Genomic DNA, 26150 nt, shown 5'->3' with positions numbered 1-26150 from the left:
CATCTCCAGTGTAGACATTCTCTCACCGTCAGGCCCGAGTGATGGCAAGGACACTCGAGTTGCCAATAGCAAGGAAGCTGAGCGTGGCTGGCGACTGGCTGGTTCAGCCGTCTCCACTGCACAATATTCTGTTCATTGCTTCCTTCATGAGAGCATCAGCTTCGTAGCAGCAACAGACAATCCATATTCCCCTCGAGATGGGCCTGCTCCTGCTCCCCTGAAGTCTGTGGGAGCTTTGCTGCTGGCTCAGATAATCAGGGACAACGTCATTGCAGGCAGCGGTGCTGGCAGAATAGACCAGCTGGGATTAGGGACTGTTCTAAGCTCTAAACCCCCGTTTCCAGGCCTGAACCGTGGTGGCGTCTGGTATAACCCCCCCTGTGCTTCTTCTCTGCCAGGCCAGCGGCTGTTTGGGGAGAGCATCCTGGGCCTGACGCAGGGCTCAGTTTCCGACCTCCTCTCCAGACCCAAGCCGTGGCACAAGCTGAGCCTGAAGGGCAGGGAGCCCTTCGTCCGCATGCAGCTCTGGCTCAACGACCCTCACAACGTCGACAAGCTCCGCGACATGAAGAAACTGGAGAAAAAAGGTGAGTGTCAAAGCCCATGAGCTCACCGCAGTGCCAGGGGGCACCGAGCTAGGGCTGGGGTGTAAATCTGGAATCACTCCCTGAACGCCACACGGGATTGACACTGCTCTGCACCAAATTCAGGCTTGCCTGTCTAGCTAGTTGTGGGCTGGTCTTTATTGATGGCAATTCCCCGTGAGTTGGGATCCGATTCTGCTCTTGTACTGGTTTAAATCAGGAGTGACCCTACTGAAATCAATAAAAAGAACAGGAGGACTTGTTGCACCTTAGAGACTAACAAATTTATTTGAGCATAAGCTTTCATGGGCTTCAGCCCACTTCATCGGATGCATAGAATGGAACATACAGTAAGGAGATATATATACATACAGAACATATAAATGGAGTTACCCCAGTGTAAACCTGCAGGAAGGCGTTTCGGAATCGGGCTCGCAACCTCTGCCGCTCAATGTCAACAGTTCAACCAAGCAGGCATCACAGCTAGTGGACTGCTGAGACTAACCTGAGATTTGTGAGTTTGCTCATTGCAATCTGGTGACTTACAAATGACCTTGACATGGAGATAAATAGTGTTCCGGGCAATGTTACTGAATGGTGGCAAAGGGCTGACTGCACCGATCCAGGCACTCAAATAGGGGCGTGACCAGAACGTTCCCGCCCCATCCCACAGTACAGTATGCTGTTGCTGGTTGACTAGAGGTGGCTGCATTTCACCAGGGCAGGATGTATTTGATGGTGCTGTTCTCTGACAGCCTTCAGGGCTGGCAGGTGCCCCACAAAGGAGAGGTGTCAGAAGGATCTATTGGCTGTAGCTCGCCAGTCTCCAGCACTTGCTCTGGCCTTATCGGGATATGTTATCGGGGCGGGTAATTGTCTTAAAATGACAGGATTGCAAGCTGCCGAGATACAGTTCCTCATTGCTAAGGAATGACAAGAATGCTGTGGTCAGAGAGGGACTGGGGCAGGTGAGTGGCCCGGTAGAGAAGGATTGATGACACGTGTGCAGGCTCAGGGTCAGTCATGTCCGCATCCTTGCACCCAGTGCAAACCAAGATTCAGGCCCCGGTCTCCAGAGGGGAAAGCCTGATGCTTTGACCCGCTGCAGCATTCACTTGCGAGGCAGGGAACAGGGAGCACGCTTTCTGGAAGCTGCTTGCAGCTGCTCTGAAATGGACTGTGCTGCCTGCCGTTTCTGTCCATGCTGCCTCAGAGGTTTGGTTTGGCTGGTTTAAGGGCCCTGGCCTCTGTGTTGCCAAGTTCCCCATTGGCTGCCCACTGGGAGAGCCCGGGAGTAGCCGCGCGTGAAGAGACGGGCGGAGGGGTGCTGGCAGCACAGGGCATCTCATGGATAGGCTGCGTCTTCTTCTCTCCCGTTAGCTTATCTGAAGCGTCGCTATGGGCTGATCAGTGCCAGCTCTGACAGCGAGTCTCCCAACACCCACTCCGAGTGCACCAGCCCCAGCCTCCAGCCCCAAGACCTCAGCCTTCTCCAGGTCAAAAAGCCCCGGGTGGTCCTAGCTCCAGAAGAGAAGGAGGCCCTGAAGAAGGCCTACCAGCTGGAGCCATACCCATCCCAGCAGACCATCGAGCTGCTCTCCTTCCAGCTGAACCTCAAGACCAACACGGTCATCAACTGGTTCCATAACTACAGGTATGGCGGGTTTGGGTGGGGTAGGGCCGTCTTCATCTCAGCAGGGAGCGGGACGGAGTGCGGATCTCGGGAGGCTCTGAGCTTCACAGACCCATAGCTCCATTTTCAGTGACGAGACATTGGCCGGGGGAGTGGGAGAGGACCCCGGAGGAAGATCTGTGTGTTGCTGCTCATAGACACAAACCAGGTTCTCCCGAGATATACCTGGCCCTGGCTCGAGGGTGGGGGCAGTGGGGTATCGGTGGGTGGCGTTTCCATATATCACACAGCAACAAGCAGAACCCCACTGCCATGGACCTTACAAACCCAAGTGAGGAGTCTGCATGCAGGGCACAGTGGGAGAGTTTGAACAAATGTTGACAGATCATTTCCCTGCGTTGTGGCCAACTCGAATATCAACCGTCCAGGGGAGTTGGGAGCCTTCGCTCAGAGTACACTAGAAATGCTACAGCGGAACGGCTGTGCCTCTCGAGCACTGTGGTGTAGACACTCCCTCCAGCGAGGGGAGGGATTCTTCCATCACTGAGGTAAACTCACTTCCCCGAGAGGCGGTAGCTAGGTTGACAGAAGGTCTGTCTACGCTGGGGCTTAGGACAGCTTAACAATGTCTCTCGCACCTGAGTGACATCGCTAAGGCGACCTGACTTTCTAGCGTGGACCAGCCCTCAGTAATGTGGCAGCCTGGGCTCATGGAGAGGAGAAGGGATTCAGAGATGATGACACCCCCCGCTCTGAGGTGCTCGGCTGGTGGTGCATAGTGCTGATGTTACCGTCCTGTTGTGCTTCTCCTGCAGGTCCCGGATGCGCCGGGAAATGCTAGTGGAAGGGGCCCAAGACAACGACACAGACCTGGAGCCGAGCAGCTGTGGGAGTGTCGTGCCTGGCAGCAATTCGGACAGAGTCCCCAACCCGCTGAGCCCTGATTCGGAGGGGGAGGACAGAAAGCCCGTCTTCAGAGACACGAAGCACAGAGGGCCAAGCGAGACCCTGATCAGGGTCAAACAGGAGCAGATGGAGGTGGGGGAGAAGGGCAACCGTTACAATCACCGGGACTCTTGCAGCCTGGAGCGGGAGACGGAGCACATGGTGGCCTCCATCCAGCATCCCCGGCTTCTCAAAGAAGAGCGGGTGGATGCTGCCTGTGCAGAGGCCACTCAGGACACTCCCCAAAGCACTGCCAGCCTCACCAGGAGCAGCGCTTTGTACAGCACAGCGCACGCCGCTGGCACTCCCGACTGCTCTGCCCTTCATCCACCCCAGGAATCAGAAGGTGGAGAGCGGCTGCACCCTGACCCCATTAGCTTTAAATCCGCCTCGGAGTCCTCCCGCTGCAGCCTAGAGGTCTCTCTGAACTCGCCCTCAGCTGCCTCCTCTCCGGGCCTCATGATATCCGTTTCGCCAGTCCCGTCCTCCTCTGCTCCCATCTCTCCGTCACTGCCAAACACCACCTCCGCCAAGGTGCAGAGTTCAAGTCCTGCCGCAGATACGGGCTCTTTACAGCAGAGTGTCAAGCTGAACACAACCATCCAGCGGAGACACGAGAAAATGGCCAACCTCAACAACATCATCCACAGGCTAGAAAAGGCAGCCAATCGGGAGGAGACCCTGGAGTGGGAATTCTGAACAGCTGGGCAGCAGCTGAAGAACAAGGATCTGATTGGTTGCTTTCGTTGGTGACAATTATAAACTTTCTGGAACACGTTGATGGAACAGGGAGCCCTACTGGCGTATATATAAAAATATATATATATATATATATTTTGTTAATTTCATCACATGCTGAGGACAAAAGAAAAACCCATTTGGTTAATAAGAAAGGGAAGGAAAAACAGCACGTAGCTTCTGAATCTTCACACCTGATGAAAGGGAACAAAAATAAATAAAACCTGAGCTTTGTTTTAAATGTGAAAAACTGGATACACTTTTAGAAAAAAAATATTTATAGACCTCTTTTAGATATTTTAATAAAAGGATACTTTGGAATTTATTAACAGCTTACGCTGTTTTGATATTAAAGATAGCTATAAAATCAAGATGATGTAGCATCTGTGTCATTAAATGTACACTGAAGTCTTGTAGTTTGCCACTGGAAGAGATTAAAAAAAAAAAGACATTGATCAAAGCCATTGAGAAGCACTATAAGACTGACCAAATTTAATAAACTTTTGACTAGCGGTTTTTCCACATTTGTCTGTAAGACACTGCATTGCTACTTTCCTTTCCAGAGACTGTGGTTATAGTCCGTGAAGACTCTAAATTGAAACCCTTGATGCCATCGAGTATGTATTTAATTCTGGTGGTATGTTTTGAACTCTTTGTAACACAGAATGTCACGTGCAGTTGTATATGTTGTAGAAAATGTCTGCAATAGCCTTCCTGAACAAGCTGTAGCATGGTCCATAACCAATTCCTTCTACTTCTTCTCGTGCGTAACCCGTGACAAACCGAAAAGAACAAAACAGTTTCAGCGGTTGGCGGCAAAGCTTTCTGTCCGTTTGAAAAACAAACACAAAAATTGAAATAACCTATATCTCTGATTTTGGGAGGGAGAAGGGAAAGGTTCACGGGTGCAAAATGTCTTTTGACGTGTCTGGTTTGATAGTAACGTACATTAACAATGATCATGACATCGCAAGATATTTTTTTTTATGCATGAGCATCACCTCCTTTGGTGAGTGGGCGTCGGCCAGCAGGACATGTTAACTCTGAGCTTTCAATGCCAGTGCTTGGGGAAAAGCACTCAAAAAATAGAAACCACTGGCTCGCCTCCGGAGTCGGAATCTGTTTGTTTTTACCTTAGGTAGTTCCAGCCTTTGAGGCAGAAGCACCTTTATGTTGCTAGATTTTGGGCTCTAGAAAGAGTGCCAAGGAATGAGGATTATCCGCCAGGTTTGAATCCGTCAGCAAATGGCTTTATTTACATGTTATGGCTTCTGCATGTCAAATAGGTCCTCAACTGTTCTCTACAGCAACGCTTGGTTGAAGTTACAGCCTAAGGCCAACCGCCTTCCCCCCGCACTGAGTGAAGGGTATAAATCCTGGACAGTAGAAAGGCAGTGCTGCAGCACCTTGGGGCACTTGCTTCCACCCCACCCCACTTTGCAGTGGGCGCCGTTACAACAAATTGCCCTCTGGTACCCACCGTGTCTTCCCGTGCTTAGATAGGAGGTCCTTGGTAATCGACCGGGGCCCTGATTCAGCAAAGCCCTTTTAAGCGCATGCTTTGACTTCAGTAAAGCCTAAGATGCGTGTGAAGTTACACGTCAGTTTTTGCTGAACTGCGGCCTTCGGGCCTGATCCAGAGCTCGCTGAAGAGGGCAGGAGTCTTGCCATTGATTTCCAGGGGCTTTGGATCAGGCTTTCATTACAGAGAGGCACATGCTGAGTTATCAGCCATCGGACCAGACATTTTAGCAGCATCAGTTGCACGTGTATCTCTGTGCTGTTGAATTGCCCCTGCAATGGATTTTTCTCCCATTCTCGCAGCTAAAGACTGTTGAATAGACCAAGATCTATCTTAATCCGTGCCAGTGATCAAGCCCCGGCTAACGCAATGCCTTTCAAAGAAGACTGGTTTAAATGAATTGTGTTGGTTTGTTCAGTGCTGGGCGGGGGCTTTTAACAGCCTTTGGCAAGGACCAGAATGCAGCATGCAAAGACCTACCCATTCCCTCCCTTCACAGATGCAGCCAGGTAAAAATCTCCGCACCGAATGGCAACTGAAGTGTCGTGAGCGCACATCTGCCAGGCACAGAGGCGATGCATGGAATACTTTTCCACTGTATACATTTTTATCAGAATAGAAGGTATTTTTATACTCGGGTGGTAGTTAATGACCAATTTTAAAAGCAAATCCATTTGACTCCATGACGGCCAGGATCCATCTGCCATATTTTAGCAACCATAGCCCTGTCTGAACAAGTGAGAGCTTGTCTAACGGAACAATTTGTATGGTTTCAAACCCCAACATGCCATAGAAGGGCGAGGCATACACGTTGACTACTATTCTTAGTGTGCTAGTTGTTAGCTTTAGTGGAACGGGATTTGATTAAGCACTTAGTCTAGTTTTTGAACACAGAAATCCTGTTGTACTAAAAGCTAGGTGGGACATGTTGATCACTTTTTGTTAGGCTCATGTACTGTACTTAAAAAGTTTCTATGAGATTGATGAACTTTGTTAAAAATTTTAAAAGGAACAAGTTCTGTAAAGAGCCACTAAATACAGAAGTTGTATAATAACTTTGGTGTTTCGATCTGTTTTGTTCTGAGTTGGTTCCTAAGCAATCCCTTTCCTCCCTCATCTCCCTGCTTTCTGAACCTGCAAGGAGTTAGTTCTTGATGACACAACACACCACGGATATATGTGTCGTCTTGTCTAGGGCCCAGCTGCATCCTGTACAGTCCTCCCCCAGTGCTGCGCTAGGGATGGGCTGAACCAAACCCCTCGCTCCAAACAGCCCTGGACCCGGAGCAGCGTTCAGAATCCAACTGTGGAGCTGGATTTGAATTCTGCAACCAGCCCCAAGCTAACCATGGCACAAACTAACCCCCAACTGCCAACCCACCCCAAATCCAGAGCCCAGGGGCCATCTCTACCGACGCCCCGTCTTTCCGCAAGCAGTTCACGCTGCACTTCCGCTGCAGGTAAGTCTCGGGGGTGTTAAACCTGCTCCTAACCAAGACAGTCCGCCTTCAACCTCGACTAACGCTTTGCATCTTAGCAGAGGATTAAGGAACGTCTGTGTTCATTGTGGGCTCTTTGTTTCTTTAAGGAGCTGGCTGACCTTACACAGATTCATATCGCTCGACTGTTTTGTAGCTTCTGACAGGAGACAGGGTGTTGCCTTTGATGAATTAATAAATCCATATGTTGTGGAGCTGTTTAAGCGTGTTCGGCTGCTAACATGGTGGGGAGGATTTATTTTTAATGAAAATCTGCAACTTCTCAAGAAAGCGCAGCCTGCTGCCATGGCAACCGTTTTTCTGTCTTTGTGGACAATTGAATGTTACCAAGTTAACCCTTCGGATGCTGGTGGGGAGGGAGGGTTCCCCGTACTCCAGCTGCGGTGTTAGACAGTAGATCTGAGCTGGTTCTACTGTAGCACTTCGTTTAAAAAAAAAAAAATCAGCAGCATTTATCTAGCAAAGCAAGGTAAATATTGGAAGGCCTGTAAGGTAGCCAAAAGACTTAGGTTCTGTTACTGGCTTTGCTACGCACGCCCTGAGTGACTTTGGGAAAGTCACATCACCCCCGTGTGCCTCAGTTTCCTGAGGAGTAATAACTCATCCCACTGGGTTGTTGCAACAATTCTTGTTGGCAAAATGAGCTCCTCAGACTGAAGCAGCACTCGCCACAAAATATAGGATGGTTCTTTCTTGCTGTACAAACGTGTAGCTACACAATCGAAACAGATTTAGGGGTAGCGGTGAACAGCATTACAGCATCACTCGGGGAGTGCGGGGGAGGGGGCTGTGGGAAAAGCACCATTAAATCCACATCTGAAATCAAGGCTAGGTTTGCTTCCAGGGCAGGCTGGACGGATTGGCACAATTCTTCCTCCCCTTCCCAGTGCCCATTCCGAGCTGGGGCCTGTCTCCTATCTACTCCAGTGTGGTCATGGGTAAAGCAGTAGTGATACTGGGGCTGGGCATGGCACCAGAGTGTGGCCAAGTCCCCCCAGCTCCTTCTATATTGATGGATAAGCAGTGGTTGTTACAGGAAAACTGCCCTGCACTTTGAGCTAAGCTGCCTCCAACCAGCCAAGCCCAGCTCCAAACCTCTGAAGTGTGTGGATCCAGGCACGGTTTTGCTCTGGACTTTTACAGCCATAAAGTTTCAGTGGTTTGGATCCAGGATTTTGGTTTGGTCCAGCTCCGATTCCGTTGAAGTCATTCCCCCTTCTCCTTGGCAAGGGACCGTCCTGCTGTGGCAGGGGAGTAGTCGCAGGCTCACGCCCAGCGCTGAGCCCAGCAGATCAGCATTTCCGAGGCTGTCTCCCTGCCCTTCTTATTTCAATGTAGCCATGCCGAGGCCAGCCTGCTCCCTGTTTTATGAGGCAGCTAATTACAGTGATGCTCCTGCAGTGGATACCAGAGGCCACAAGAGGCTGGTTGATGCAGAAAGGACTTTGAGACAAGGGCCAGGCCCCATGTTGTGAGCTGGACAATTCAATATTAGGGAAGAGACTTGTGAGCCTGGACCCCAGACAGGCTGCAGGAAGTCAAATCTGCCATTGCATAGGGGCCAGGAGTGGTGGGCTGGCAGCTCACTGGAGGATCAGCACGGAAGAAAGGAAACCAGGGCGGTGACATTGCCTTTCCATGCAAAAGCACATGCTCAGAGTAGCAGCTGAGAGCAGTGCTAGCTCACGGCGTTGCGGGGAACCAGAGTTCTCCTGTAGGAGAGGTCAAATGCAATGAGTTTGGAGTTAGCAGGGACACCCAGGGCTGAGCGAGGCCCGCACTGCTTTGGGGCCACCCAGGTGGTGTGCAGTGAGCCCCACGTATAACCCAAAGCAGCATTCAAAATCCAAAGGGGATCTTTATACTTTAACGTCCATGCTTTGTTTTGCCCAGGGATGTTCCAGCTGCTAGCCAGCCGGCAGGGTCAGGCAAAGCTAAATCCCAGCCATGCTCATGCTATGAGCTCCGGAGGCCCAAAGAGAGCGATGAAGCGAGGCGCAGAGGCTTTGGATTAGCAGGCGTAGCTGTTCTCTTGTGTTGGGCTTTGGTCATTCGTTCCCCATTCTCCCCCTGCCCCCAGCATACCCGAAAACGAACACTGGCCACCCAAGAGACAGCAGCGGTGAGGTAGCAGGAGCCGCCCAGCCCTGGAGGGAGAACAAGCAACAGCATCTCTAGCACGGCTGCGTGAGAGACAAAGCAAGTCCTGCTGCATGGAGCATGGCTACAGCCTAGGTCAGCGTCCTTCCCGCCTCCCTGCAGGGAGCCAACCCCACCTGTGTCTGCACCTCAGCATGGAGCTGCCTTTCTGCTGTGGCTCACAGCTCATTTTCCTGTATCGCTCGCCTCTGGCCCTCCTGCCGCAGATGCTGCGGTTCACGCTGGCATAGATCCCACCTGCGCTGCCACCATCTCGGGCACAGCATCAAGGCCACTGCCGCTGGATTTCCCCTTTCATGGGCCACCAAGAGCACCTGGCTTCAGGCTGTCGGCTCCCACAATCATCCATAACCTTAATGTGACCAGGGCGTTCAAGGCGATTGCCCTGTCAGTTACAGGTCGCCCCCAGAGGCCCAGTCGCTGATTGGCGGCTAGATGCTTCACAACTACACAATGGGAGATGCTCCGTAATGGGGCGGGCTGTCCCCTGGAAGGGCCGGGAAGCAGCCAGCCCCGTTCTGAAGAGGAGCCCAGCAGGCAGGTGCTGGGAATCGCCTGTCCCAGCTGGATAGCATCAGGTGATTGGAGCTAAGCTAGCTAGGAGATATAAACAAGGGCCCCGGCAAGCTGTGCGTGCTTGGGCCCAGCGGAGGGCTGGAGGATGCTCTCTGGGGACTGTGAGGAGGACTGGGAGAGAGCAGGCAGGCCTTGTGGACACCCCAGGCTGGGAAATTACCTGCCCAGAAAGCTGATGGAGGTCTGAGGGCCCCATGGGCTAGGAGGGGCACTTGATATTACTTGATCTTGTGAACATAAGAACGTCCAGACTGGGTCAGCTCAAAGGTCCACCTAGCCCAGTGTCCTGTCTTCTGACAGTGGCCAATGCCAGGGACCTCAGAGGGAATGAACAGAGCAGGGAATCATCAAGTGATCCATCCCCTTTGCCTTGTTTCCTTTCTTTTGCATTGAAGATTAAACAGGACCCGGAAGTAAAGGCTATGAACTGACCAAAGTGTGGCCAGTTGCTTTCCCCAGGCTGGCGATTGAATCCACCAGCCTCCACGATCTCTGCCCCAAAGCTCCCTCTCCTGCTATTGGCTCTCCCGAGTGCCCCACTGAACCAAAGGCAACTGCAGCGTCAGGGCGTAAGATGAAGGAGAACCAGGCAGGGACGCACATCGTAAAGCTTGGTGTATATTTTAAGGCTGGGAATGAAACTCAATGGGAGTTGGGCACCTCACTCTCCCAGGTGATTTTAAAAATCCTGCATCCAAATCTTGTCTCTCTTGGAGTGACATGGCAGCCACAGGGCAGCTGTTTGCTTCTGCTAGCTGCAGACTTGCTGTTTTTGTTTTGTTAGGTGCTAACAGCTATGTCAAAAGGGCTCAGAACAAACTGCAAATGGGGCAAAATACTCTGGTGCTCACCAGATTAGCACCAGGAGCCTGTCTTGCTTTCAAAGCGGGCCCTGCCCCAATGGGCTAGTGATACACATGGTGGAAATAGAGGTTAGAAAAATCAGAGGAAATGAACCGGCCATGATGCATAATCCCCTTCTGATTGCAGGGCCGCTGCTCAGTGCTGGGAATGGCAGATAGAACAAGGCACAGCAGATGCCAGGAAAATGGAGTTGCAAGAAATTTAGCCCAATGTCCTGGTTTAAAGAGGTGATGACTAAGTTTTTTTTAACACTACAATGCATTTCCCTAAAAGAGAGTTTGAGCGCAATTCTGGGTCCTCATCCAAAACCAGCAAAGTTGACTTCAATGGAGCTTAGATTAGTCCTGTCTATAAGCAATAGCTTTGAAACTGCTTCCCTATTTTGCTCTCAGTAAAGTGGTGTTACATAAGGGGTCTGATTTTGAGCTCAGCTAGGCAGGCATAAAATGAAGATGGCTGAAAAATGCAGGGGAGAAAAAAATGCAATGAACATTTTTAGAAATGCTTTGCAGAAAATTGTTGCAATTGTGACTATCTGAGATGCTCTGGTTCCCCAGCTTGGAAAGCTGAAAACATTTTTCATGAAATATGTTGAAATATTTTGGGGGAAAAAAGTGTTTCTGAAAAATTGACACACTCCAGGTGTAAAACTGGAGTAACTCCAGTGGGTGCTTTAGGACCTCAATGCTCCTGAAAATCCAGTCGCAGCTGTGCCCTAAACAGAACGTTTTGGCCTAATATGTTTGGGTCAGGAATCCCATGGCACGGCACATCCCATAGCTAAAGGTTAACCCAGTATATTATACCTAGGGCCCTACCAAATTCGGGGTCAATTTCACAGTCATAGGGTTTTAAAAATCATAAATTCCATGATTTCAGCTATTTAAATTTGAAATTTCACAGTGTTGTAATTGTAGGGGTCCGGACCCAATATGGAGTTGTGTGGGTAACAAGTTATTGTGGGGGAGGGGGGTTTGTGGTCCTGCTGCTCTTACTTCTGCACTGCTGCTGGTGGCGGCGCTGCCTTCAGACCTGGGCGCCCAGCCAATAGCTGCTGCTCGCCAGCCACCCAGCTCTAAAGGCAGTGCAGAAGTATGGGAGGGCAATACTGAGATCCCCCCTGCAACTCCCTTTTTGGTCAGGACTCCCTGTTTGACAAACACTGGTCTCCCCATGAAATCTGTGTAGTACAGGGTAAAAACACACAAAAGACCAGATTTAAAGGGGGGAAACCAGTTTTCACACTCCGTTTTTCATAGCTGTGAACTTGGTAAGACCCTAATTATAGCCCTGGCAAAATCATTCTCTGAGAAGAACAGGAAGACCCTGGTGTGACTCACAGGAGCCCTGTTACTGCAAGTGGCGACTTCTGATTGTGGAAAACAGCTGTTTTAAAGAGATGCTGGCAACTAGCTTTGAGTCTCAATCTTAAATGTTTGAGTAAAGGGTTCTCTCAGTGTGGGGGCGTTGGGCTGGTTTGGAGTCACATTCCCCCACAGCAGCAGGCGAGGGGCCCAGTTTATGTCTAGTGCTCAAGTCGATCGAAATGTCCAGGAATAAAAAGTGCCCTAGATGGAGAAGAGTCACGCTGGTCCTGGGCTGCCAGCCTCCTGTTGATCCAGGGAACAGGAGATCCAGCCCCCTGCTGCCATCCAGTCTCCCTGCTCGTCATCAAATCCCCATTTGCCTTCCCCTCCCTTCTGAAACCCAACCCACCTTTTAGGGCTAGCACCATCTGGCCCTTCACAAGCTCAGGTGCCTACTGGCATCAATTTCCTCTGCCTTTAAACCGACCACATGATGCAGTCCTCTGAGCCGCTCAAAGCTCATTCAGCGTTCCCTGGCACGTGGCCTTTGTAACCTTCACCCCCACCCTGTGCTAGCAGCAGCTGCTACTGATCCAGGGGGCTGACTAACAGGAGTTGGAGCTGGCCCTGGAGGGTACCCTAGAGCTAAACAGCCTCTGAACTGCAGGGTTTCCACTGGGATGGCTGTTCTCCTCCTCACATGCATCGTTTGTATCCCCCTCCTCACCGTAGTTAAGCTACATGCCTCACACCTGCCAGGCCTTTGCATTGTGTATTGGCACAGATACTGTGTAACACGTGTGCGCTAGGCACTGTACCAAGGTCAGTTATGTTTTCTCACAGCAGGCCTGAGCCAGAGCAGCTGCTTTGGAGGGGCACTGAGCCCCTTCCATTCCCATGGACTCCAAGGGGACATACAAATGCTGATGGCTCTCAGCATCAGGTGCTAGGTCAGTACTGCTTAAGTCAATGAGCGACTTGTCCGGTCTATCAGTGGGAGCCACATCTTGTCTGACTATTGCACTTTGCAGGCATCAGTAATGCACCGGGTTTCTGGCACCGGCTCTGCAAAAGGGTGGCTGTTGCTCAGCTCTCTGGGCTCGGCAGGTGCACAGCTAGGGGTTCCATGCTCCAGAGTGAGGGATGATCCATTTTTTCCACAGTAGAGGGGGCTTGGAAGCCAGCTTGTGGTGGGCATTTTTTTTTTTTAAATGACTTGACTTCTGAGACTGTAAAGTTATAGGGCATGGTGCCTGAGGGCTAGTGATTTGCACAATTCTGAACGAAGAAAAGGCCTCGTGGAAATATCTGATTTAGTCTTGGACGACTGAAGAAAAATACACTCAGCAGCGGGTTTGCAGACAATCCATCTTCCCTCGGATGACGTGTCTGCTGTTGCCCAAGCTGGCAATTCTTGGAATGATTTTATATGTGCAAGTACTACATGCAAAATATCTATGAATAGTTCCACTTCCCGCACTTTCAAAAAAAAATCCCCCCTTTGGAGATTTATGATCTCAGCTCTATGTTGTTATTCATAGCTTGCAAAAAAGTATGAATTTTGGTCTGACTTGCACTTTTCCATTATTTTAGTTTTAAAAAAATAAAATATTCTTCCTTCATCATAGACACGAGAGAGCTTCTACTGAGAGATGACAGGTTGTTTATAGAGCAAGGGCTAGAAGCAGTTTGTGATCAGTTTATCTTTGTGGATTTCCCAGTACTAAACTAGCAGTTATCAAATGGAAAACAAACCCTTGGTGCCTCGCAGTTCTGTAGTATTTGGATCTCCCAGCATTTTCCAGGCTGTAAGGAGTGGATTTCAAACTGTAACCTTGGCGGATTCTTTAATTATTCCATTAGGTATAATCCCTCCCTCCCCCCCTAACATTCTACTTGAATTTGCTTCCCCCTAGGCCCAGCATGATAAGTGGACCTTTGACCTAGTTCAGAGTAAGTCTATGTGATAGTATTTACATAAGCAGAACAGCTCTCAGGCTATCAGCAGCTTTGGTCCTGACACTTTCACTATTAAAAGCATGTGCCTCCACCATTTGAGCTAAACAGTAATTCCATGACCTGGTAGCAGTAGTAAACTCTTGTCCTGTACTGGGAGGGGGGACACAGTCCCACATTCTGCCAGAGTGGGTTACACATGATAGTGTTCTCAGGACCCGTTGTGTAAAATTGTTAGGAGTTAAACCTTAGTATAACTAAAGTCAATGTCAAAACTCCCATTGACTGGGGTGGCACCAGGTTCTGGAATTAAAACATGCAGGGTGTTTAGACTAACAAGTCAAACCTTGAACACATGTAGAAAGCTCAACCAAGCCGCATTTCTAAAATAACTTTGAGTAAGGAAGTAAATACATTCTGAGAGAGGGAACATGTACATGTCCCTTCTGAAAGAAAATTAATGGCAGCCAAACTTTTAATGACATTTCTTTGCAAAATGTTACACTCTTGCAAGTTACAAAATAGCTCTCCCTTTGGAATAAAAACACACCATCTTTGACAGTCAGACACTAACATAAATAAGGATACCAGTAAATTAAAATTATGGTACAATAACATGAAACACAAAATGGAAAGGCCAGGCGTACATATATATAAAATGCACCACAACCCAGCTGGAGAATGAGGAGGGGATAATCCACTAAAACATGGCTTGTCTTAGTGTTTATAAGATGTGTGTAAGATAGAGTTAAGCGGGCACACACACACACACACACACACACACAGAGCTTTAATACAGCCCATGAATCATTCAACGCCTCGCTGATGGTATCATTCTTTGTCTGACATGTTCTTGTTCAATACGCAAGAGAATTCCCCTCCTCCCCCCCCAGTGTTTCAGGGACACTTCCCCTTAAAGACAACGGACACTGGGATGCTGACAGCTTAACACATTCAGAGGTTTGGATGCCTGTAGCACTCAGCTGTTTCTGCCTAGCCATGTATTTACTCCACGTGCAGTGAAAAAAAAAAAATCCCAGAATTTTCATTCCCTGCCAGCACTACTCCAAGGCAGTCAAGTGTCATAGGAGTTCGTGTCCATGCAGTATTTTCCAGTACGCAGAAGCCTTTGACAACCAAGCTGGGCTGTAATGCTGGGATGATCATGTGTTCCTTAAAACCCTTGCCCCGTCTAAAGGCGAGCTCACCTCTTACACTACAACATGTGCATCCACAGAGCCAAATTCAGCCTGGAGGTAAGTCCACTGACTTCCCTGGCGTTACTGCAGGGATGAAGTTGCCCCCGTGAGTTTAAGGGCTCCTAACGAGCACAGGCTGTACACACGATGCCAACCACTGTAGATTGCGAAATGATCCAAGTTAAACTCTTCTGCAGTTCTACCAGGTTGCTCTAGGTAACATGAAAGAATTTCACTCCTACTGTGTAAAGTTAATTGTGATTTGCTGTCCAGATGCAATTGTCAAGTCCTAAGAAACCCCATTTATCTAGTGCAAGAGTCTGGCTCCTCTCTTCTCTATTTTTAATGTCCCTGGAAACTGAGAACATTTGGAAGAGGCAGATTTCCCACAAAGCAGTTTGTGCTGAAGTAGTCGAAGTTGTCCATTGCACTCGCCTACCTAACTGCAGTCAAAGACGGTGTGGTCAAAAGCAGATCTCAGTCAGCGTTGCTTGCTGGGATTGTCAATGGATTCCTCGTGGGGGTCGATTCTGTGCCCAGGAGAACTCGGTGTTAAGTACGGTAAGGGCATGTGTCACGGGTAAGGCAAGCATTCAAATGCTAGCATCCTTCCCTGGGAGAACAGATTTAAAATGTACCCACATGACAGGCTGGAGAGGAAAAAAATATTTTTTAAAGAAAGATCTTATAAATAACTTTTCAGTATCACAAATAAATTCACACACACACACAGACCCAGCAGTGAATCTGTGGCATGTTATACGGTACATACAAGGAATACAAAACAAGGTGCATGGAAATGACCTCAGACCTTATGCTCAGGGAGACCATTTTCTATTTAGGCAATCTTAGGAGTGTGAAATATTCCCAAGAACTGGACATCACTCAACGAGCCAGGAGCTGCAATAATATATGCATCTCTTCAATGGAGACGTTGTCCCACAATGGAACTGACAGGAGAGAGTAAAAATTAAAATATTTCAGCAATAAAAAATGTTAAAAAAAAAAAAGAAACACCAGAAGCCTTCAGTTCCTCACTGTACTGAAATGCACCGGATTTTTCAGTTCTTTGCAAGCTAAATTTATATCCATGAGCAAGTGCCTTTCTGGGTACTGAATCATTGAGCTGCTGTGCATTTCCTCTATAAATTAGAGAAGCTGGTTTGAAATCAGCTTGGAAAAGGTGAACGTTCCATTGAAATTCATGTTGTGCTTCCCTCGCCGTAGCCCTGCAGTGTTCATTGCTACAACCCCTTCAGACACAACCAGACACTTCTTATTAATACTCATTCTATTACCGTAGTGCCTAGGAATCCAAGTCCTGGACGAGGACCCCACTGTTAGTAGGAAGTCTGCTTTACACGGTCACATGTAAAAAACAGAGCAAGCCATGCTCTGCCCAAGCACTGTGGTTGTGCTCCAAACCGAAGCCCCGGTGCTGCAGCCATTTACGCCTGAAAATAACTCACTTCATGGAAGTCTTCCCATGTAACTCTCGGGGTAGGATGTTCAGCAATCACTAAGGATCTGATTCGGTCACGGATTCCATGACTTCAAGGGATTCTCTGGGACATCATTGGGTTCAGCTTGCCACAGCGGCAGGGCTGGAGCAGCAGCTTCAGGCCTGGGTGAGCCCCTGGCACTGCAGGAGCAGTGGGTGCAGCAACAGGGGCAGCGGTTGAGGCCAGGGCAGCCCCCAGGACCACAGCAACAGCTTCCAGAGCTGGAGCAGCTAGGTGAAGGGAAAAAACAAACTCCTGTTCTAGCAAAGCACCTTCTCTCCTGGCCGTGTTGCCTGATCTAGTTTCAAGAAGGAAAACCATCCTTCTTTAAGGAACAAATGCTTTTATCCTGCTCAGCTGATTTTCACCTGGAAAACCAAGAAACTGTGGCATTGTTTGACCTTCTTTCTGCCCAGACCAAAAATGTTAAATCCTGAACACCACAGACCTAGAACAAATATTCACATCAAGGCTTGTGCCGCTCTTTGGCCTAGAAAAGTGGTTTTCAACCTTTTTTCATTTGAGGACCCCTAAAAACAATGTTGTCTGGGGATGCAGATGCTTTTGGAAATCTTAAGGGGTCAGCAGCACGGACCACAGGTTGAAAACCACCATTCTATGGTAATGACACCTTTCCCGGACCCCTTAGACACAGTCTGTGAGCTCCCCGGGCTCTGCAGACCACAGGCTGAAAACCACTGGCCAAGAATGAACTAGGCACAAATTCGGAACTAAGAATTACCCATCTATAATCCAGCCTGGATCAGTGCCAAAACTAGCATTGCTAGGCCAAAGGAATTAATGCAGGCCCATATTTTTAAAGGTCCCGTACCACAAAACCAGGAGGGCTGGAAAGAATTATTTAGGCCAATGTTAAATGGGGTCCCAGCTTTCCGGTGGCATCATGGAAAGTGGAAACAGGTCACAAGGTATCAGACTGTAAAAAATCACAGTATCTTGGTCACTTTCTTGCTTCTTCTACTTCCACACCGATGTGATTTCAGTAGCTGCTGTCTCCAAAACCGAGAGGCCGAGAAATCCCCCCAGAAGCAGCGATTCTAGCTGCCCGGGTGCTCTAGCACATTCTTTTCTGACTCCAGCAACTCACGGGATGTCAGACTCTAGAATAATTTCAGGAAGACAGTTACATAGAGTGACCATTTTTAAAGGGACAGTCCTTTTTTGGGGACTTTTTCTTATATAGGTACCTATTACCTCCCACCCTCTGTCCTGTTTTTTCACAGTTGCCATCTGGTCACCCTACTGTTACAGAGACAGTCTGCAAGCAACGACACACGCTTTGAGAGCCCCAAGCGTGTCCCTGCTGAGCTGTGGTGCTGGACCAGCAAGTGCCTGAGCCCCGTGTTAGTGCAGGAAATGACACTCAATGAACGACACTGGCCTGAGGGGTTTGGACACAAAGCCCCTTCGGCTCAGAAGAGCTCATTGTCCCCAAGGTGCCATGAAGTCCATTGCCAGCAATGGGCAGGTCAGGCTTGGATGCAGCAGGTCAGGTACATAAATCCAGAAGCAGAATTTAAAACCAACTGTCTCCACTTCCACATCAAAGCCGCTGCTGGCAATGGGAAGACAAGACTCAGCGACCGACGGGATCACTGCTGGAGCTGGGCATGCAACACCGGGCATGCAAAGTTCCCGGCATGCAGGAGTTCCCCATCCCGCTGACAGATCGGCAGCATGTGACAGTCTCTCAGGTGGCACTCACAGCCAGGCGAACTTCAGAGATGGCTTCATCTTTCCAAATGAGCCCGCTGGCCTCTCGTTGCACTCACCCCTGCACCCACCAGAACCTCCGTCACAGTTTGTGGCTCTCCTGGCTCTCCAGCCACTCTCTCCTCAGCTCAGTGATCTCTCTGCCGTACCAGTCGTGGAGCTTAGAGAAACACAGCGTGCCTGGGCACACCGAGCTGTCTGCCACCAGGGCCCCGGGGCCACAGGTATTGCCGGATGATGCGCGTCTGCGAGGCGGCAAAGGAGGTGGCTTCACGCTCCCCTCGTGGCTGCCGCCTGTAGACGTCCTCACGCTCCTTGAGTCAGCAAGGCCCCTGAGGACATCCCCAGCTGGCAGGGTATCCATGCACTGAACGTTATTCCACACGGCACAGCCGTTCTCTTTCAGGGGGGCGCAAGGCGGCACCATGGGTCTCTCCCGGGGAGGTGGCAGCTCCAGAGCTGGAGACATGGTGTCCAAGCAGAGAGCCGACTTGGTTTTCCGGTAAATTGGTGACCTCCTTTGGATGTTTCGGCTGTCAGCCAGGCCTGACTGCTTCTCCTCCAGCTGCTTCTCCAGCTCCTTCACCACCAGCCGCAAGTAGTCGAAGCTGGCACGTGACAGGGACTTGACCCAGGACTCCATGGCAGCCTGGCTCTCGGCCGCCAGGACGTAGGTTCGCGACTTGGCGCAGTCAAACTTGATGGCGAAGGTGAACTCCTCGGTGGCCTCGCAGAGCTCCACCATGCAGCCCTCCAAGATGATCACGCCCACCGGCTCCCGGCTCTCCCGCTCCTCGAAGTAGAAGAGCATGTTGCCCTTCAGCACGAACCAGCGGCGGTGGTAGGCTGTGTTCCGCTCGCCCTTCTTGAAGAGGAAGCCGGCATTGTCGGTGGGGGAGTCGCAGGTGGCATAGAATGCCAGGCTACGCTCGTTCAGCTTCATGGCGCCTAGGCCTAGAGGGGGAGAGAGATTCATGTGGGATCGGGGGCGAGGATCTGCCGGGTTCTCTGAGCTACAAGCAAAGGCCAGGGAGCCCAGGCAGTCCCATCCCAGGAGCTAGAGTTAGGTCCCTACTCAGAGTGCCCATGTGGGTACTGCCTGGAAACAGACAGCAGGTAGCAAACCTCTAACAGGGCACCGGGGCAACCTGCTTGAATTGGCTGCTTGGGGAGCCCAGGGCCAGACTGCCTCTGGGAAGAGATGAGGTCATGGAGGCCTTAACTTATCAGAAAGGAAAGCGGTTTTCTATGCAGGTCACCCGGCCCTATTTCTGCTCCTGGCTGTCTTTCCAGGGAGAGCCCATTGGATCAGTTTCACTTTGCTTACTGTTAGTTTCCTTTCTGGTTCTTGGGCCCTTTGGGGGAGCAAAGGGGGGGGAGAACCACTGTTTAAAAACAGGTCTCTTTGTATAAATATATATAACTAAACTATTGTATGTAAAGTAAATAAGGTTTTTAAAATGTTTAAGAAGCTTCATTTAAAATTAAATTAAAATGCAGAGCCCCCCCGGCCTGGTGGCCAGGGCCCAGGCAGTGTGAGTGCCACTGAAAGTCAGCTCGCATGCCGCCTTTGGCGCACCTGCTATAGGTTGCCTACCCCTGGTTTAAAACATACTTTCAATTTAAAAGAGAGTTCTATTGATCCCCGCTTTTTGTTCAAAGCTGACTTTTACAAAACCAACAATTTTCTGGGTGAATCTGATGCCCTTTTCCCTTTCTCCTCTGTGGGATCACGCCCAATCTAATGCTATCTATCTAGGAATGGCTCTTCAGCCATGCCTACAGTACACTCCCCCTCCCCCCATAAATGCACCTGAACAATGCAGTGTGCAGCTGGCTCAGCACTGCTAATTGGGTTCCTAGCACCAGTCTATTGCTGCCCTGAGGGAGCACGGGCTATAATGGCAGAGAGGAAGGAGGGTCAGGGCGAAGCTGGGAGGCAAGATCAAACCAGTATCTTAGATGCCTTTATACAAATGCAAGAAGTATGGGTAATAAGCAGGAAGAACTGGAAGTGCTAATAAATAAATACAACTATGACATTATTGGCATTACTGAAACTTGGTGGGATAATACACACGACTGGAATGTTGGTGTGGATGGGTATAGTTTGCTCAGGAAGGATAGACAGGGGAAAAAGGGAGGAGGTGTTGCCTTATATATTAAAAATGTACACACTTGGACTGAGGTGGAGATGGACATAGGAGACGGAAGGGTGGAGAGTCTCTGGGTTAGGCTAAAAGGGGTAAAAAACACAGGTGATGTCGTGCTGGGAGTCTACTACAGGCCACCTAATCAGGCGGAAGAGGTGGATGAGGCTTTTTTCAAACAACTAACAAAATCATCCAAAGCCCAAGATTTGGTGGTGATGGGGGACTTCAACTATCCAGATATATGTTGGGAAAATAACACCGCGGGGCACAGACTATCCAATAAGTTCCTGGACTGTATTGCAGACAACTTTTTATTTCAGAAAATTGAAAAAGCTACTAGGGGGGAAGCTGTTCTAGACTTGATTTTAACCAACAGGGAGGAACTTGTTGAGAATTTAAAAGTAGAAGGAAGCTTGGGTGAAAGTGATCATGAAATCATAGAATTTGCAATTCTAAGGAAGGGTAGAAAGGAGTACAGCAGAATAGAGACAATGGATTTCAGGAAGGCGGATTTTGGTAAGCTCAGAGAGCTGATAGGCCAGGTCCCATGGGAATTAAGACTGAGGGGAAAAACAACAGAGGAAAGTTGGCAGTTTTTCAAAGGGACGCTATTAAGGGCCCAGAAGCAAGTTATTCCGATGGTTAGGAAAGATAGAAAATGTGGCAAAAGACCACCTTGGCTTACCCTTGAGATCTTGCGTGACCTACAAAATAAAAAGGCGGCATATAAAAAATGGAAACTAGGTCAGATCACGAAGGATGAATATAGGCAAATAACACAGGAATGCAGAGGCAAGATTAGAAAAGCAAAGGCACAAAATGAACTCAAACTAGCTATGGGAATAAAGGGAAACAAGAAGACTTTTTATCAATACATTAGAAGCAAGAGGAAGACTAAGGACAGGGTAGGCCCACTGCTCAATGAGGAGGGGGTAACAGTAACGGGAGACTTGGAAATGGCAGAGATGCTTAATGACTTCTTTGTTTCGGTTTTCACTGAGCCCTCGTCCAGACTAACCCGCGGCATCGGCGGGTTAAAATCGATTGCTCGGGGATCGATATATCGCGTCTAGTCTGGACGCGGTGTATCGATCCCCGAGCGCGCTTACATCGATTCCGGAACTCCATCAATCCGAACGGAGTTCCGGAATCGACACGGAGAGCCGCGGACATCGATGGAGCCCCGTCCAGACTGGTGAGTACCTCGATTTTAGAAATTCGACTTCAGCTACGTTATTCTCGTAGCTGAAGTTGCGTATCTAAAATCGATTTTAATTCCTAGTCTGGACGTGGCCTGAGAAGTCTGAAGGAATGTCTAGTATAGTGAATGCTTACGGGAAGAGGGTAGGTTTAGAAGAGAAAATAAGGAAAGAGCAAGTAAAAAAGCACTTAGAAAAGTTAGATGCCTGCAAGTCACCAGGGCCTGATGAAATGCATCCTAGAATACTCAAGGAGTTAATAGAGGAGGTATCTGAGCCTCTAGCTATTATCTTTGGGAAATCATGGGAGACGGGGGAGATTCCAGAAGACTGGAAGGGGGCAAATATAGTGCCCATCTATAAAAAGGGAAATAAAAACAACCCAGGAAACTACAGACCAGTTAGTTTAACTTCTGTGCCAGGGAAGATAATGGAGCAGGTAATCAAAGAAATCATCTGCAAACACTTGGAAGGTGGTAAGGTGATAGGGAATAGCCAGCATGGATTTGTAAAGAACAAATCCTGTCAAACTAATCTGATAACGTTCTTTGATAGGATAACGAGCCTTGTGGATAAGGGAGAAGCGGTGGATGTGATATACCTAGACTTTAGTAAGGCATTTGATACAGTTTCGCATGATATTCTTATAGATAAGCTAGGAAAGTACAATTTAGATGGGGCTACTATAAGGTGGGTGCATAACTGGCTGGATAACCGTACTCAGAGAGTAGTTGTTAATGGCTCCCAATCCTGCTGGAAAGGTATAACAAGTGGGGTTCCGCAGGGGTCTGTTTTGGGACCGGTTCTGTTCAATATCTTCATCAACGATTTAGATGTTGGCATAGAAAGTACGCTTATTAAGTTTGCGGACGATACCAAACTGGGAGGGATTGCAACTGCTCTGGAGGACAGGGTCAAAATTCAAAATGATCTGGACAAATTGGAGAAATGGTCTGAGGTAAACAGGATGAAGTTCAATAAAGATAAATGCAAAGTGCTCCACTTAGGAAGGAACAATCAGTTTCACACATACAGAATGGGAAGAGACTGTCTAGGAAGGAGTATGGCAGAAAGAGACCTAGGGGTCATAGTGGACCACAAGCTTAATATGAGTGAACAGTGTGATACTGTTGCAAAAAAAGCAAACATGATTCTGGGATGCATTAACAGGTGTGTTATAAACAAGACACGAGAAGTCATTCTTCCGCTTTACTCTGCGCTGGTTAGGCCTCAACTGGAGTATTGTGTCCAGTTCTGGGCACCGCATTTCAAGAAAGATGTGGAGAAATTGGAGAGGGTCCAGAGAAGAGCAACAAGAATGATTAAAGGTCTTGAGAACATGACCTATGAAGGAAGGCTGAAGGAATTGGGTTTATTTAGTTTGGAAAAGAGAAGACTGAGAGGGGACCTGATATCAGTTTTCAGGTATCTAAAAGGGTGTCATCAGGAGGAGGGAGAAAACTTGTTCACCTTAGCCTCCAATGATAGAACAAGAAGCAATGGGCTTAAACTGCAGCAAGGGAGATTTAGGTTGGACATTAGGAAAAAGTTCCTAACTGTCAGGGTAGTTAAACACTGGAATAGATTGCCTAGGGAAGTTGTGGAATCTCCATCTCTGGAGATATTTAAGAGTAGGTTAGATAAATGTCTATTAGGGATGGTCTAGACAGTATTTGGTCCTGCCATGAGGGCAGGGGACTGGACTCGATGACCTCTCGAGGTCCCTTCCAGTCCTAGAGTCTATGAGTCTATGATCAACAGGGACCAGGAGTACTCAGGGTGCTGCAAACACTGCTGGCATTGGTTACTCCCTGTCAGCCATAGTCAGTTGCTTCAAGTCCTATCATTGCTAATCAGAGCAGCCTAGATGCTGCTGTTCTGCAAGCTGGGTGAAGTTAGGCCCTAACAGCTTATCTAGCCACCCAGCTGCCTGAGCATATTCACAGTTGCCGCAGACGTTGCTTGTTTACTGTCCTTGCTCCTCCTCCGTGGGGGAAGAACTGGGAGTCAGACGACACAGGTTCTTTTCCCACATCTACCACTAACTGAATGTGTGACTCGTGCTGTTCTGTACCCATGTCCCCATTTGGAAAACAAGGATTGTGTCACCTACCCTGCACTGCAACTACCAGCCGTGAGTCAGGAAGCGTCATTCTGAGCAAGTGGGTGGTTCTGCTGATTTCAGTGGGAACATGTCCATGCTTTAACGGTTAGTGTCTACTTAAGCACTTCACTGCAGCCAGAGCAATGCAAAGATGGAGGGTTGCCAGAGCTTCCACGATTCCAGTGGCCCCGATGGCTGGCTGGCACAGAACGCCAAACAGCCCCCACCATCCCCACAATGGACCTGCCACTAGCCTCTGGAAGAGCCCTTGCCAGGTGGTTTCCTTTCTGTTTAGTGACTTGATTCTGATCCAGGAAGTAAATGGTCTTACAGCCTTTGTTACCAACACCAGCTGTCGCTGGTGACCAGGCCACCAGTGAGAGGTTTTCATGCTGTTAGGCTGCTGTCCTTGTCCTCGGCAGCAGGCATGGCACTTGTGCTGAGGCCAGGGCAGCATTGTCCCCCAGATCTTGGTTTACCCCCTGACTTTTAATAGGTCTATAGGCTCCACGCTCTCTTCCACTTCCCCCCACACCCAGCCTTTGCAGGGTGAAATAAAATCATGTATCATGTTGGGCATGCAGACATAAAACTTATCCTCCCTCCCCTCACAATTTTTCTGAAATGCAGCCTCTGTTTTCAGTGCCACAGCAGCCACAGCCTATGGGGTCTATAACTATAACACCACTGCTAGCTTTTCTTCCTTAAAACTACTGCCAGCACCTCCAGCGCAAGGCACTCAAAGCCTGGGAGGCTGATAACTATCAGTAACCATTTTACAGCTGGGGAAGCCAGCACACAAAGATGAAGGTCCAAGTTTTCCAAAGTGGCCCATGAATTTTGGGTGCCCAGGTGGGAGCAGCTGGAGGTTGGCTTCTCCGAGGGCCTGAGCAACTGCGGCTACAGTTAAAAAGCAATGGGCGCTACTGGTGCTCAGCAGACCGAAGCAGCAGATTGTAGTGTGTCAAATGTGGCATCCAAACTCAACACCCGGGGGTTTAGTGACTAGCCCCAAGGAAACACAGGGAGGCTGTTTCAGAACTGGGACTAGAATCCAAGAGTCCTGAGTCCCAGGCCTTTGCTCTGACCACTAGACAACACTCCTCCCTGAAAGACCATTGCTGTTTAACTCTAGTCCTAATCTAGTCATTTTTTAAAACATAGGACCACAACAAAACACTTGGACATGGACAAGTGCTTTCAAAGATTTATTGGGCTTTTCCCCTGTTACCAGAAGGTTATTTTTATAATCACATAGGAGCCTCATCCTGTGTAGAATCCATGTAGGAAATAACAGGGAATGTTGCAAGCTTCACAACCTCATCCATTTCATTCATGAAGTGACTTTTTTGTTTGTTTGTTTAACTTATTCAAAAGTGAATGTTTTATTCTGCAGCTAGCAGGAGGCCAGCCCACCTAGCATGACTAAGGGATGAAAAGTAAATACCCGTCTTTAACACAGCGGCAGACCATTCGCTCATTCTTGGGTTTGTAGCTGTATGAGGTGTTTTGTTTTTTTTAAGAGTCACACTGAGAAAGCCGGGTTGAGAGCAGCACCCTTGCACCCGATGCACCTTGCAGTGTGTCTTTCAGCAGGCGTGTCTCCTGCATGTCAGCCCGGGTCCCTGCTTTCTGTGGACTCCTGGGGGAATTGGGCTGTTCCCCCCCAGCCTGCTAGGCATGGGGCAAGTTAGCAGCACCGCCCCCCCCCAGTGGCTTAGCTCGCCAGTGGGTGCTGGAGTCAGACACGAGTGGGGAAGGGGCTGCGCTCCAGGCCAGCCGGGGGGGGGGCCTGTCTCCTGCTGGGCCCCTGGCACGGTCAGCGCAGGGAGGCAGCCAGCTGGGATGCGGGGCAGGGGAACAACCTTGGTGGCACCCAATGCTGGAAACTCCGGGGCTCGAGCCCAGCCCAGCAGGGCGGCGCCAGGCAGCTTCTCGGCGCTGGACCCCCGTGGCCTCCAGCCCCGCTCTAGCTCGGCCCAGAGACCGGACTGGACCGGCCCGTCCCCTGCAGCCTCGCCGGCCCCGGCCCCGGCCCCGGCCCCGGCCCCGGCTCCAGCCCGCCCCCAGCTCTTACTGCTGCGCTGCGCCCGGCTCCTTTGTTCCCTCCGCGCCGCTCCTGCCTGCCCGGCCGGGGCTGGCTCCTCCTCTGCGGGCTGTGGCTACTGGCCACCGGCCGCTCTTAAAGCGCCAGCCCAGCCCTCCCAGCCGCCTCCGAGCCAGCCCGGGGGGTGCAGAGCGCGGATGGGTGTGTCTACACGGTCACGGAAACCTGGACTCACACCGCTGGGAGCCAACCCGCTACCGGCCACGCGCAAAGGCGCAATTCCCCGGGACCCTGACCTGCGGAGACTGGGGGCCAAGCCCCCTCATTGTAATGTGCAGTGTGGACGCAGCTCAAGCACCAGATCCCAGTCGGAAGCTCTGTGCAGCGAGGGAAGGGCTCCTTAGCAAGGCGGGGAGACCTGGGGCCAG

General features: G+C 49.7%; 2 protein-coding genes across 10 annotated transcripts in view; one reads left to right on the top strand and one right to left on the bottom strand.

The window, feature by feature from the left end:
• The window catches only part of CUX2 (cut like homeobox 2), a 225559-nt gene extending 209566 nt beyond the window's left edge, over window positions 1-15993 (top strand). For 3 of the 4 annotated variants that reach the window (XM_030582565.1, XM_030582564.1, XM_030582566.1), the window contains 3 exons: window positions 399-587; window positions 1965-2238; window positions 3033-7046. In XM_030582565.1, coding sequence (XP_030438425.1) covers window positions 399-587; window positions 1965-2238; window positions 3033-3861 — 1292 coding nt within the window. In that variant the 3' untranslated portion in view covers window positions 3862-7046. Of the gene's footprint in view, window positions 1-398; window positions 588-1964; window positions 2239-3032; window positions 7047-8814 lie in introns of those variants that run through there. The other variant, XR_004002945.1, reaches the window with a different exon arrangement.
• On the bottom strand, window positions 14242-25868 carry PHETA1 (PH domain containing endocytic trafficking adaptor 1). Of its 6 annotated transcripts, none has more exons than XR_004002946.1 (3): window positions 25123-25661; window positions 15795-19173; window positions 14242-15633 (listed from the first exon to the last, which is right to left on the bottom strand). XR_004002946.1 is itself a non-coding variant. In XM_030582569.1 (2 exons), the coding sequence occupies exon 2, from the start codon at window positions 19160-19162 to the stop codon at window positions 18302-18304; it is 861 nt and encodes a 286-aa protein (XP_030438429.1). In that variant the 5' UTR covers window positions 19163-19173; window positions 25753-25868; the 3' UTR covers window positions 14242-18301. The 6 variants fall into 6 exon arrangements, 2 of the variants coding, with proteins under 2 accessions (XP_030438429.1, XP_030438427.1); XR_004002947.1 differs by having other exon boundaries at window positions 14242-15933; window positions 16453-19173; XR_004002948.1 differs by having other exon boundaries at window positions 16453-19173.
• Window positions 25869-26150: the final 282 nt, after the last annotated feature.

Source organism: Gopherus evgoodei, chromosome 13 (genome assembly GCF_007399415.2).
Source record: "Gopherus evgoodei ecotype Sinaloan lineage chromosome 13, rGopEvg1_v1.p, whole genome shotgun sequence".
Taxonomy (NCBI): Eukaryota; Metazoa; Chordata; order Testudines; family Testudinidae; genus Gopherus; species Gopherus evgoodei.
The sequence above is the reverse complement of the archived record's forward strand: the minus strand, read 5'-3'. Positions and strand labels throughout refer to the sequence as shown.

Bases quoted from the DNA above. Each gene is read 5' to 3' on its own strand.
- PHETA1 (XM_030582567.1), bottom strand. From the start codon at position 25,156: ATGAGCGAATGGTCTGCCGCTGTGTTAAAGACGG. The intron at 19,174-25,122 runs GTATTTACTTTT...CTCCCCCTCTAG, and splicing joins TGCCGCTGTGTTAAAGACGG to GCCTAGGCGCCATGAAGCTG.